The sequence below is a fragment of the Dipodomys spectabilis genome, unplaced genomic scaffold, assembly GCF_019054845.1.
Source record: "Dipodomys spectabilis isolate Male_0828 unplaced genomic scaffold, ASM1905484v1 ptg000042l, whole genome shotgun sequence".
Taxonomy (NCBI): Eukaryota; Metazoa; Chordata; class Mammalia; order Rodentia; family Heteromyidae; genus Dipodomys; species Dipodomys spectabilis.
The window spans coordinates 16,912,226-16,924,294 of record NW_024870719.1 but is presented as its reverse complement, the minus strand read 5'-3'; the positions used below and the strand labels follow the sequence as shown (position 1 = coordinate 16,924,294).

The window sequence follows — 12,069 nt, the reverse complement described above, 5'->3', positions numbered from 1 at the left end:
CTTCATATAATGAATTCTAGTCACACCTAGAACCATCAGAGTTGGTAGATGTCTACCAGACTCATGAGAGGGAGAGCTCAGATACTTTTAGGAAGTGTCCTCTGTGAAAATAGATTATTTTTAGTTTGGAATGCACTGTAGATTTCCTCTGTAAATAGGTATTTTAGGTGCCTTAACCTGCCAAGTATCTTAAGTCAATTTTAAAACTGGTTTAAAATTTTAGACTGTGAGATTGGGACATGGGAAGACACTTGGCAATCTGTGGGATGGGGATTGGATATAAGCCCAAGATTAAAGACTAGTGAGGTGGGTTGTTCACAAGTTCTTCTGGAGCACTGTCCACGGACTCCTAAGTGACTGTTGTAGTCCAGGCTTTTCCATATAAGGAACATGGAGAAATACTATCATGCTTGTGTCTTTTGAGTCAATTGACAACAATTTATAATAAAGCTAAGATTTTAAGGTGGTGATAGCTTTTAACGTTCCTGACACTTCCAAATTTCCACTTTGTTAAGGAATGAATAATTTCCTTTTTTCCTTGTTTTTGGCAGAACTGAGATTTGAGCTCAGGACCCTAAACTTGCTAGGCAGATACTCTACTACTTGAGCTATACGCGCAGCCTTTTTTTTTTTTTTGGCTTTTGTTATTATTTTAATAAGTTCTTGGTTTTTTGCCCAGGCTGACATGGACCACAACCCTATTTATACTTCGCTCATAGCTAGGATGAATGGAGATTACCACCACACCCAGCTTTCATTGATTGAGACTGAGGTCTTGCAACCTTTTCCTTCCAGGCTGTCCTTCAACTGTGATCCTTCTCTCAACCTCCCAAGTAGCTAGGATTATAGGTCCAAGTCATATTGCTCCTGTGTTCTTCACCACACATACCTGCTATTTTGTAATCCATTCATCTACATCTCCCCATTTCCTCCTTTTAAAAAATATTTTTTATTGTGAAAATACTGTGCAGAGGGGTTACAATTACATGAACAAGGTAATGAGTACATTTCTTTTTTTTTTTTTTTTTTGTTGGTCGTGGGGCTTGAACTCTGGGCCTGGGCGCTGTCCCTCAGCTCTTCAGCTCAAGGCGAGCCCTCTACCACTTGAGCTACAGCGCCACTTCTGGTTTTTCTGATGATTTATTGGAGATAGGAGTCTCACGGTCTCTCCTGCCCGGGCTGGCTTTGAACCGCGATTCTCAGATCTCAGCCTCCTGAGTAGCTAGGATTACAGGCGTGAGCCACCAGCGCCCGGCTGTATGAGTACATTTCTTATCAAGCATCGTTGCCTCCTCCTTTGTTTCCCCTTCCATCCCTTCCCATTTCCACCCCCCCCCCATTTCCTCCTTTCTTCACCAGTTTCAGTCTCTGAAGAGATTGTACTCTCTTCAGATAGTTTGTATATAGATATGTTTACACAAATTTTCTTTCTGTGTCTGCTTTATTTCACATTACATAATGTCTTCCAATCTGTTCACAACACGGATAGGTAAATCTCCTTTTTTGTTGGGAATTGGAGTATTTCCTTTGTGTGTGTGTTGGTGCCACATTTTGTTTATCTTTGTGAGTATGAGTATTTAGAGGCCCGATGTATCACATGAAGACTACAGTTTGGAATAGTTATTGTAAGTCAGGATTTTGCTCAATGGGTAAGTTATAGGGGAATATGGGTAACTCTAATATGGTATGTTACTATATGAATCCCATAGCATGTAGTATACTTAAATATATACAATATATACAATAAGACTGATTAAAAATTTTAATATTTTTTCAGGATCACAAAACATAGTAAAATTTAATAGACCTAAAGTTTTTTGGCAAATAAAGCACACTTTGAACACACATTTTTTATTGCCCCTCATTGAAGTATAATTGACACTGTACAGGGAGTGCAAGATGTCCTTAGGAGTTCTGCTTTTGAGGTTAAAAAGAAGATATAGCAGGGTGCTGGTAGCTCATGCCTGTAATCCTAGCTACTTAAAAGGTTGAGATCTGAGGATCATGGTTCAAAGTCAGCCAGGACTGGAAAACTCATGAGACTCTTATCTCCAATTAACCGCCAGAAAACCGGAAGTGGTGCTGTGGCTCAAAGGGTAGAGTGTTCATCTTGAGCTGAAGAGCTCAGGGACAGCACCTAGGCCTAGAGTTCAAGCCCCATGACCCACCCAAAACAAAAGAAGATATGAAAAATTGCATCATCCAAGTGTTGTCAGTCTCCAAAATTAGGATTTGGTGGAGCTGGAGGTGTAGTTCAATGGTACAGTGTTTAGCATGCTCCGGGCCCTGGTTTGCTCCCCACCATCAAAGATAGAGAGGAACTAGAGAGGGAGAAGAAGAGAGAAAGAGAGTGAGATGGAGCAATGGAGGTAGAATTAGGATTATAAAGTTATTATGTACTCAGAGGTTTTAGTAAGGAACAAGGTCATATTTGTATATGATATAAAAAGTTATTTTATGATAAATATGTAGATCAGATATCTAGAAACTGAATTAGTCTAAGTAAGACTAGAAAAATCAATAAAAAGTGTTAATGCTTGACTATTGCTGTGTTTTTTTTTTTTTTTTGCTCTGATCCTGGACGGGCATCCTGCACATACACACACACACACACACACACACACACACACACATTCATGGTCTCCTGCCTGCCTGCCTGCAAGGCAGGTGTTCTACCACTCAAGACATCTTTCTAGCCCTTTAGGCTTTTGTTATTTGGTTATGTTTTTAGACAGGGTCTTGCTTTTTGCCTAAGCTAGCCTAGACCATGATGCTCTTATATCTACTTTTTACTGTAACTGAACCAACATACACACCACCATACGTTCCTTTCCTATTGAGATGGAGTCTTATGAACTTTATTTGTGTGTGTATGTGTCTATACTGGGGCTTGAACTCAGTGTCTGAGTGTTGTCCCTTAGCTTTTTCCACTCAAGACTGGCACCCTACCACTTGAGCCATACCTCTACTTCTGGATTTTTGGTGGTTAATTGGAGAGAAGAGTGTCACTGACTTTCCTGCCTTGATTAGCATTGGACCACCATCCTTAGGTCTCAGCCTCCTGAGTAGCTAGGATTACAGTTATGAGCCAGCAACACCTGTCTTGTCTCATTAACTTCTTGCCCAGGTTAGCCTGGAACCATAATCCTCCCAATCTCAGCCACTGGAGTACCTAGATTTACAAGCACGTGCCACGCTGCCTAGCAAATAGATACATTTAATAGTTTGATCTAGTAAATAGGATTTAAGACATCACTGGTAAGCATTTGAAGGTTAGGATTAGCTTTGTGGTTAGTTTATTAGTTCAGTGTTGCTAATGATAATTTGTTTCTAAGAACCATTCCAACTCTAAAAATAGTTGTTGCCCAATATTGGGGGGGAGGGGAAGGTACTTACAATGGATTAGTTTCCTTTAGTTTCATGTCTCTTGTTTTTTCATCTCTCTCTCTCTCTCTCTCTCTCTCTCTCTCTCTCTCTCTCTATGTATATATATACCAAACGTGTCTGACTTGCACATCCTCTACAGTTAAAATAGGAAAGACTTAGACAGTGAAATACAAGAACACAGAGTGAGCCAGGCGCCTGTGACTTACATTTGTAATCCTACCTACTCAGGAGATCTGAGAATCTGAGAATCACGGTTCAAAGCCATCCCAGATAGGCAGTGAAGTCTGTGAGAAAAAAAAAGCTACAAATGGAGCTGTGCACTAGACTTGAGCAAAAGAAGCTCAGGGACAGCACTTAGGCCCTGAGTTCAGGCTCCTGGACCAGCACAATTAAAAGAACACAGAGTCTTAAGAAAAAGAAATTGAATGCAACTGGGCTTCCGGTTAAATGGGTGGAAACTGGAGCAGGAAATCCTCAGGATGTCCAAATAGTAATGCTCCCCACTCTTCTACCTCTGTTGCTTTGTGCCTTTTAGAATTAGCCCTGTCTCTGCCAGTTGGTTCAGGTGCTCTTCAGATGTCATGATGCAGTATGGTCTGAGTTGACTTATTTCCTGGCCCAGCCCCTGGAAAATGCTTCTACTTTGGGCAGGTCAACCTGGAGTCTCGAGGGGAGATTGCAAAAGGGCTGTCAGGGGCCCAACTCTGTGTGTGTGTGCGCGCGCGTGTGTGTGTGTGTGTGCGTGCGTGCTTGCGTACGCGCGCGCGCGCGCATACCATTATGAGATTAGCATGCCTTCCAAAAGCATTCTTCTAGGGTTATAGTAACAGCAACAATATGACTAGGTTATTAGGTTTTTTTCCTATCTCATATCAGAAAACTATGGCTGGGAATGAGGATAAGGGTTGGTTGAGTAGAAGCCTTTTTTTTATTCCTTTATTTGACAAAGGATCTCATTATATATCCCAAGCTGACCTGGAGCTCATGTTCTTCCCACCTTAGTACTGGGATTACAGGTGCACACTGCCATGCTCAGCTTGAGCAGACTTTTTTTTTTTTTTAAATAATAATCATGTAAGGAAGAAGAACTTACTGCATCTAGAAGATTTTAATTCAATAATTCATTTTCTTTGTAACAGGTTAGTGGTTACTTGGATGATTGCACCTGTGATGTTGAAACCATCGATAGATTTAATAACTACAGACTTTTCCCAAGACTGCAAAAACTTCTTGAAAGTGACTACTTTAGATATTACAAGGTATTAATTTTTTTGTATGTGTAAGAATACTTCTGACATGCAATTACATTTCTTAAGAATTGCTTTGAGATTATGGTAACAAAATAGAAGTTTGGATATCTGTTGGCTCTTTTAATTTCAATAGCAATTTTATACTCTGGTGTTAGAAACTCATTGGTTAAATTGAAGTCAGAACAGAAACTCTTACATTGTTTTCAAAATAGTTCAAACTTCTTTCAAATGTCATATTGACTCTAACTAATGAAAATAAATTAAAAAAAATTGTGATGAGGCATTTCAACCCATTACTTTTTTTATTTCAACCCATTACTTTAACAAGTCACTCGGAACATGTTCTGTTAAGAGAACCACTGAAAGAATCTAGAAAACCAGGTTACTGGAGTATTTGGTTGCTGTCTGAAAGCACAATTGGCTAACTGTTTTATACTGTTAAGTGTGGCTTTAAAACTATGAGAGTTGCTGGGCGCTGGTGGCTCACGCCTATAATCCTAGCTACTCAGGAGGCTGAGATCTGAGGATTGCGGTTCAAAGCCAGCCCGGGCAGGAAAGTCCGTGAGACTCTTATCTCCAATAAACCACTAGAAAACCAGAAGTGGCATTGTGGCTCAAGCGGTAGAGCACTCGCCTTGAGCTGAAGAGCTGAGGAACAGTGCCCAGGCCCAGAGTTCAAGCCCCATGACTGACCAACCAACCAACCAACCAACCAAACAAACAAACAAACAAACAAAAACTATGAGAATTGGTCAGCAGTGATATAAGCCAATGTTGACTCCTAGCTGCCATCTATGTTTCTAACTACGTCTGCCACTTACCTATGTTAGGTACACATTTGTACAAATAGGTAATTGGAATCAATAGCATAATTGTAGACAGCATAGCAGGCTGTAGCATCATAATTCAACAGCTGGCAATGTAATCTCAGGATTCATATTTCTACAACTTTTTTCTGTTATCATTTAACAGGTAAACCTGAAGAGGCCATGTCCTTTCTGGAGTGATATCAACCAGTGTGGAAGAAGGGACTGTGCGGTCAAACCTTGTCAATCTGTAAGAACCATATAAACATTTAAGAACTACTGTATTTTTACTGTCAGGTACAGTCCCTCCCCCCTTCCCCTGTACTGAGGCTTGAACCCAGGTCCTGGAGCTCTCATTCAGCTCATGGACTTTCCTGCCCAGGTTGGCTTGGAACCTCAATCCTCAGATCCGCAGATCCTCAGCCTCCTGGCTAGCTAGGATTACAGGTATGAGCCACTGGTGTAGGGCTTACTTTTTTTTTTAAATTAGCTTATGTTAGTTATTATGGGAAAGGGCAGATTTCATTGTTACATTTCTACATATGTTTACAATGTATCCAATCCTTCTCACCTACTCTATTACTCTCCCTGCACTTCCTCCCCAAACAATTTAAAAAGATTTCATTGTTCTGCTTTCAAAATACAAACACTACTTGGAAAGTCCTCTTTCTTCCTCCTCCTTATCCCAATCCCCTTCCACTAGTACCCCCAGTCTTTTTCTCTTTCACTGCCCCATTCCCCTTTTGGTTTAGTTTTCATTGAGTTTCTTTAGGTTGTTTTGAAGATTTTCAAAAATACATTCCCCCTCCTCCCAAAGAAAAGGATGTACACACACACACACACACACACACACACACACACACACACACACACACACACACACACACACACACACACACACACACACATCTTCAACCTAGCAATTCATTTAGGAGTTTCACCTAATAAAGAAATTGGACTGATGTTCAAAGATAGATATAAGGCAGCCACAAATATTATAGAGCTGATTTTGTTGAGATGTAGGCATTGGACATTGTTTATTCTTGGTTGGGATTTTTTATTTTTGGTCGTGGGGCTTGAACTCTGGGCCTCAGCACTGTGCCTCAGGTCTTCAGCTCAAGGTTTAGCACTCTACCACTTGAACCACAGCGCCATTTCCCAGATACTGCTTATTATATAAGAAAACTTAGAGGTCATTTATCTACATGTCCAGCTATTGAGAACAATACCCACTGATCTAGTTCCAAGTGTGGAAGGTTCACCATGGGGTAGGCTGTGTGTGGGTCCTAGGGTTATAGTTGGCAGTTTCAGAGTTCTGGTTCTATCTCTGCTCTTGGCATCACTGACTCTAAGTGGTTGTTCCTGTAGTCAGAAGTAGCCAACACAACTAAACAGTTCTGCTTTCCTTGGTAAAGTCCAGGGCTCCTTAAGAAATGCTTGATTCTAAGAGTGAAGCAAGCAATATGCAAGATGAACCCAGAATATTTTGCCATCATAAAATAAATGCTTCTAAGGGGCTTACCAGGCATTATCCAAAGGACACAAGTGCTTAGTCAGTACTTAGTATTTCCTAGTGGAAAACGGGGGACAATTTGAATCCTAAAGGGAATAATGTAAGTTTTTTATATTTCCATGTTGTACTATTCCATCAGTTTTTGAAATTTTATTTTCTTTTAAGAAATCATGTGGGGGAGAGATGGGAAGGGATAGTAAGGGGAAACAAAGGAGGAGGCAACAATGCTTGATAAGAAATGTACTCATTACCTTGCTCGTGTAATTGTAACCCCTCTGTACAGTATTTTCACAATTAAAAAAAAAGAAATCATATAAAAACCATGTAATTGAAAATCTGTTAACTGCAAGGTTTCATGAATTTTTCTCATAGTAGAAATTTAAAATATTTTTGCAGAAGACAGAATGTTGTCAAAGAATATGCATTTTTCTTTTTCAGGATGAGGTTCCTGATGGAATTAAATCTGCGAGCTATAAGGTAGGTTCATAGGCTTATTGCTGTTTCTAGTATAGATATATATTTTTTCAGTACTATGGATTGAATATAATATAATTCATGGTAGGCAAATATTCTGTCACCTGAACAAATCCCTAAACCCTTTTGTTTTTGAGATAGAGTCTAACTTAGCTTGGAAAGGCTTCCAACTTGTAATCCTTCTGTCTCTTGAAATACAGGTGTACACCACCATGCTTAGCCTTGGGTCTAGTTTTTTAATGAAAAACTGAAAGATCCATTTCCTGTGTCATTTATTGCTCCATTTCTCTTCTCTCCTGGTGAAATCTCTTGAAAGTTACTTATATTGAGTGGTCCTAATTCTTCTTCTTTAACCTTTTACTGTAAAAAATAAATATAAGTAGAGAAAAAAACAAAAACATTGGCTTTTCATCCAGCAATTATTAGATTTTGGTCAATTTCGCTCCATCTGTATCTCCCACTCTACCCAGTTGATATATATATACATATACATATACATATATGTATATGTATATATATTTAATTTTGGTGCTAGTCTTGGGGCTTGAGCTGAAGGCCTGGGCACTGTCACTCAAGGCTAGTGCTCTGTCACTTGAGCCACAGCTCCATTTCCAGCTTTTGGGTGGTTAATTGGAGATAAGAGTCACAGACTTTCCTGCCTGGGCTGGCTTTGAACCATAGTCCTCAGATATCTGCCTCCTGAGTAGCTAAGATTATAGGCATGAGCCACTAGAATTCAGCTTTTTCCAGTTATTTTAAAACCAATCTTAGATAAACCCGTTTGTTTATAATTGTTACATGGTTGTAAGATTTCAGAATTAAAGTCTCAGAAGTAAGGTAGATACAATTGAACTTTTTCACCTAATAGAACCTGTGGAAATATTTGGTTTAAAATATTTGCACATGGGCTGGGATGATGGCTCAGTGGTGGAGTGCTTGCCTTGCATGCCTAAGGCCCTGGGTTCAATTCCTCAGCACCACATAAGCAAAAAGAAAAAAGCCAGAAGTGGCACTGTGGCTCAAGAGGTAGAGTGCTAGCCTTGAGCTGAAGAGCTGAAGGACAGCGCCCAGGCCCAGAGTTCAGGCACCATGACCGGACCCCCCCAAAAAAAAATATTTGCACACATTTTACTTTGGAGAATGTTTTTTTAAGTAAAAAACTTTGGATCTGTAGAAAAGGGTCCATTTAAGTTATTAATAGTTTAAAGTTGATTAGTCATAAAAAATATAACTTTGAAGAGAGTGTGGGCAATTTTATGAAAAATTAAAAATGATGAGAACATATTTGAAAAATATTTTCTTCAGCAACATGCCAATGATATCACATTAAGAAAAATGTAATTTATTCATGAGGCTAGAGAATTATTAAATAAGAACTAAGAACAGTTGTTTGGTTTGGCTTATTTTTAAATATTCAAATAATCACACTAGGGTTTTACATTTTTGTTGTAGTATGCACAGACTATTTTAAAACAAATTTCCTCTCTTTTTTTTTTTTTTGTGCTGATTCTGCAACTTAAACCAGGGACTAGGTGCCGTCTCTTAGCTTTTTTTGCTCGAAACTGGGGCTGTACCACTTGAGCCACACTGACACTTCAGGCTTTTTGATGATTCATTGGAGATAAAAATCTCGTGAACTTTTCCTGCCTGGGCTGGCTTTACACCATCATCTTTAGATCCCAGACTGTAGGATAGTGAGGATTATAGGCATGAGCCAGCAGCCCTTGATCTGGTTGAGCTTTTATGCATATGTTCTAGACATGGGAAGAAACATGGTTATTTAGGAATATATTTTGAATGCCTAAAGCTATTAGAATAGTTCTTATACGACTTGGTAAGCTCTGGGAATTCTTAGAATCATGGAACAGGTTGAACCTTAGGTACATGTGATCTGGCTGTACTGACAGTTACTACCTTTATGGAAGGGAAAATGAATGCCCTCAGTCATTGGACTAGTGAGACAGTGTGTCTTTACTGCTTGCCTCATGACTTCCTTCCAGCTCAAAAGTTTTCTTCATGAACACTTTACTAATGGTTTTTCTTAGAACTGTAGTCTCTGTTTTGTGAGCATGATCATAAACTGTTCTCCAACAAAAACAAAAGGCCACACCTTTTAATATGAGAACTTGTTTTTATGTTTGGAGGCCAGAGTGATGGCAGCAGGTATACAGAAGGGCTCAGTGGACTTCTACATTGTGTATTAAGGTTTTTTGTTTTTTTTGGCCTGTCCTGGGGCTTAAACTCAAGGCCTGGGCATAGTCCCTGAGTGTCTCTGTGCTCGAGGCTAGCGCTCTTCCACTTGAGCTACAGTGCCACTTCTTTTTCTGTGTATGTGGTACTGAGGGATCGAACTCAGGACTTCATGCATGCTATGCAAGCACTCTACCACTAGGCCACATTCCCAGCCCCTTGTGTAATAAGTTTTTAAATGTAATAAGTTGCATTCTATTTTGCTCCCCTTTTTGTTTTAGTACTCGGAAGAAGCCAACCTCCTTGAAGAATGTGAGCAAGCTGAGCGACTTGGGGCAGTGGATGAATCGCTGAGGTGTGGTTTGTTTTGAGCAGTAGAAGTAGTACTCTGTTTCTTTTGTGCCATGGGTTAAGGAAGGAATAACACTGTTCTCTTTGTTTGAAGTGAGGAAACACAGAAGGCTGTTCTTCAGTGGACCAAGCATGATGACTCTTCAGACAACTTTTGTGAGGCAGATGGTACAGCACTTTTCTTTATATTTAGAATTATACCTAAGAAAACAGTCTTCTAAATGATGGATTGATTGATTGATTGCTGGTACTGGAGCTTAAACTCAAGAGCCTGGGTGCTATCCCTGAGCTTTTTTTGTTCAAGGCTGCTGTTCTACCACTTGAGTCTTACATCTGTCTACTTCTGGCATTTTTGTGGTTAATTGGAGATAAAAATGATATAAACGTTTCTGCCTAGGCTGGCTTTGAACTTCAATCCTCAGAGCTCAGCCCCCTGATTAGTTAGGATTACGGGCATGAGCCCTTCATGCTCGGCTTGGGAGTTAACTTTTTTTTTTTTTTTGTCGGTCGTGGGGCTTGAACTCTGGGCCTGGGCGCTGTCCCTCAGCTCTTCAGCTCAAGGCGAGCGCTCTACCACTTGAGCTACAGCGCCACTTCCGGTTTTCTGGTGGTTTATTGGAGATAGGAGTCTCACGGTCTCTCCTGCCCGGGCTGGCTTTGAACCGCGATCCTCAGATCTCAGCCTCCTGAGTAGCTAGGATTACAGGCGTGAGCCACCAGCGCCCGGCCGGGAGTTAACTTTTAAATGATTATAGAGTTTCTGTTTTGGGTCATGGAATAGTTTTAGAAATGAAAAATGGCAATGGTTACATATCATCATTAATAACACTTTTAGTACACAACATATGGTTTAACTGGAAAATAATGTGATATTTTAAATCACAAAAACAAATTTCCAAGAAAACTGAATTTCTGGGAAAAGAAATTCACCCCATAAGTTTTTACAGTTTTTATATCTAATAGCTTATAATTATTATTTTTATTGTTATTCATTTGCTGGTTCTGGGACTTGAACTCGTGACCTGAGCACTGTCTAGCACTCTATCACTTGAGCCACAGCTCCACTTCTGGCATTTTGGTGGTTAATTAGAGATAAGAGTCTCAAAGATTTTCCTGCCCAACTTGGCTTTGTACCACTATCTCAGCCTCCTGAGTAGCTAGGATTAAAGGCATGAGCTACCTCCCACAATTTTTGTAATGTAATCCATGCATTTTGTTCATTACTAAACCTATTCTTTATATTGCTATTCAAATATTACATATTTTCTTTAATGGTTATCTGTTGTTGCTTTTGGAGAAATGAGTATTTAACCATGAAGTCACCACTGCAATCTCTAACATTAATCCAGGGTTCTGGTGTTCAAATAGAACCTTCTAGAACTCTTTTTTTTTTTTGGGGGGGGGGGTCCGGTCGTGGGGCCTGAACTCTGGGCCTGGGCGCTGTCCCTCAGCTCTTCAGCTCAAGGCTAGCACTCTACCACTTGAGCCACAGTGCCACTTCTGGCTTTTTTTCTTTTTGCTTATGTGGTGCTGAGGAATCGAACCCAGGGCCTCATGCATGCAAGGCAAGCAGTCTACCACTGAACCACCTTCCCAGCCCCCTAGAACTCTCTTTTTCATCAAGTCATAGCTTTTCTCATTCTTCCTGTTCTAAATTAGATTGTTAGTCTCTTAATTGGCCGAACACATTCAAATCAAATAGACTTGTGGTTATCATTCTATGGCTTTTTTGTAGGGGATTAAGATTTTTTTTTTAAACTCAGTGAAAACAGTGTTATAGATCATTTCCATTATAAGAAAAAGAGAAAGGAAGAAAAGAAAGCTCTTATTTTGCTTATTTTTAATGTTGTGACTTCTTTTTTGGAAAAGAAAAGCAGCAGAAAAGCTTTCTTTAACAGAAAGCATGGCCATGTGTAGGCATATATGTATCTTTAATGCCTAATTTCAATATCCAAAATCAGGAAAATGCTGAAAATGAACAATTCCTCCTTATGTTTAGCACAGATTCATTTAGTGTAAAGATTCATGTGCTTCACTGAAGAAATGTCTGTGTCTCTTTCGCTCTTTTTCTCTCTGTTTTTCCATCTTCTTTCTCCCC

The 12,069-nt window shown here is 39.7% G+C and overlaps 1 protein-coding gene across 1 annotated transcript in view; it reads left to right on the top strand.

Moving 5' to 3' along the window:
• Window positions 1–12,069, top strand: part of Ero1a (endoplasmic reticulum oxidoreductase 1 alpha) — a 41,675-nt gene that overhangs the window by 6,328 nt on the left and 23,278 nt on the right. The window contains exons 2-6 of the mRNA XM_042677830.1: window positions 4,527–4,646; window positions 5,610–5,693; window positions 7,395–7,433; window positions 9,902–9,975; window positions 10,066–10,139. Coding sequence (XP_042533764.1) covers window positions 4,527–4,646; window positions 5,610–5,693; window positions 7,395–7,433; window positions 9,902–9,975; window positions 10,066–10,139 — 391 coding nt within the window. The remainder of the gene's footprint in view (window positions 1–4,526; window positions 4,647–5,609; window positions 5,694–7,394; window positions 7,434–9,901; window positions 9,976–10,065; window positions 10,140–12,069) is intronic.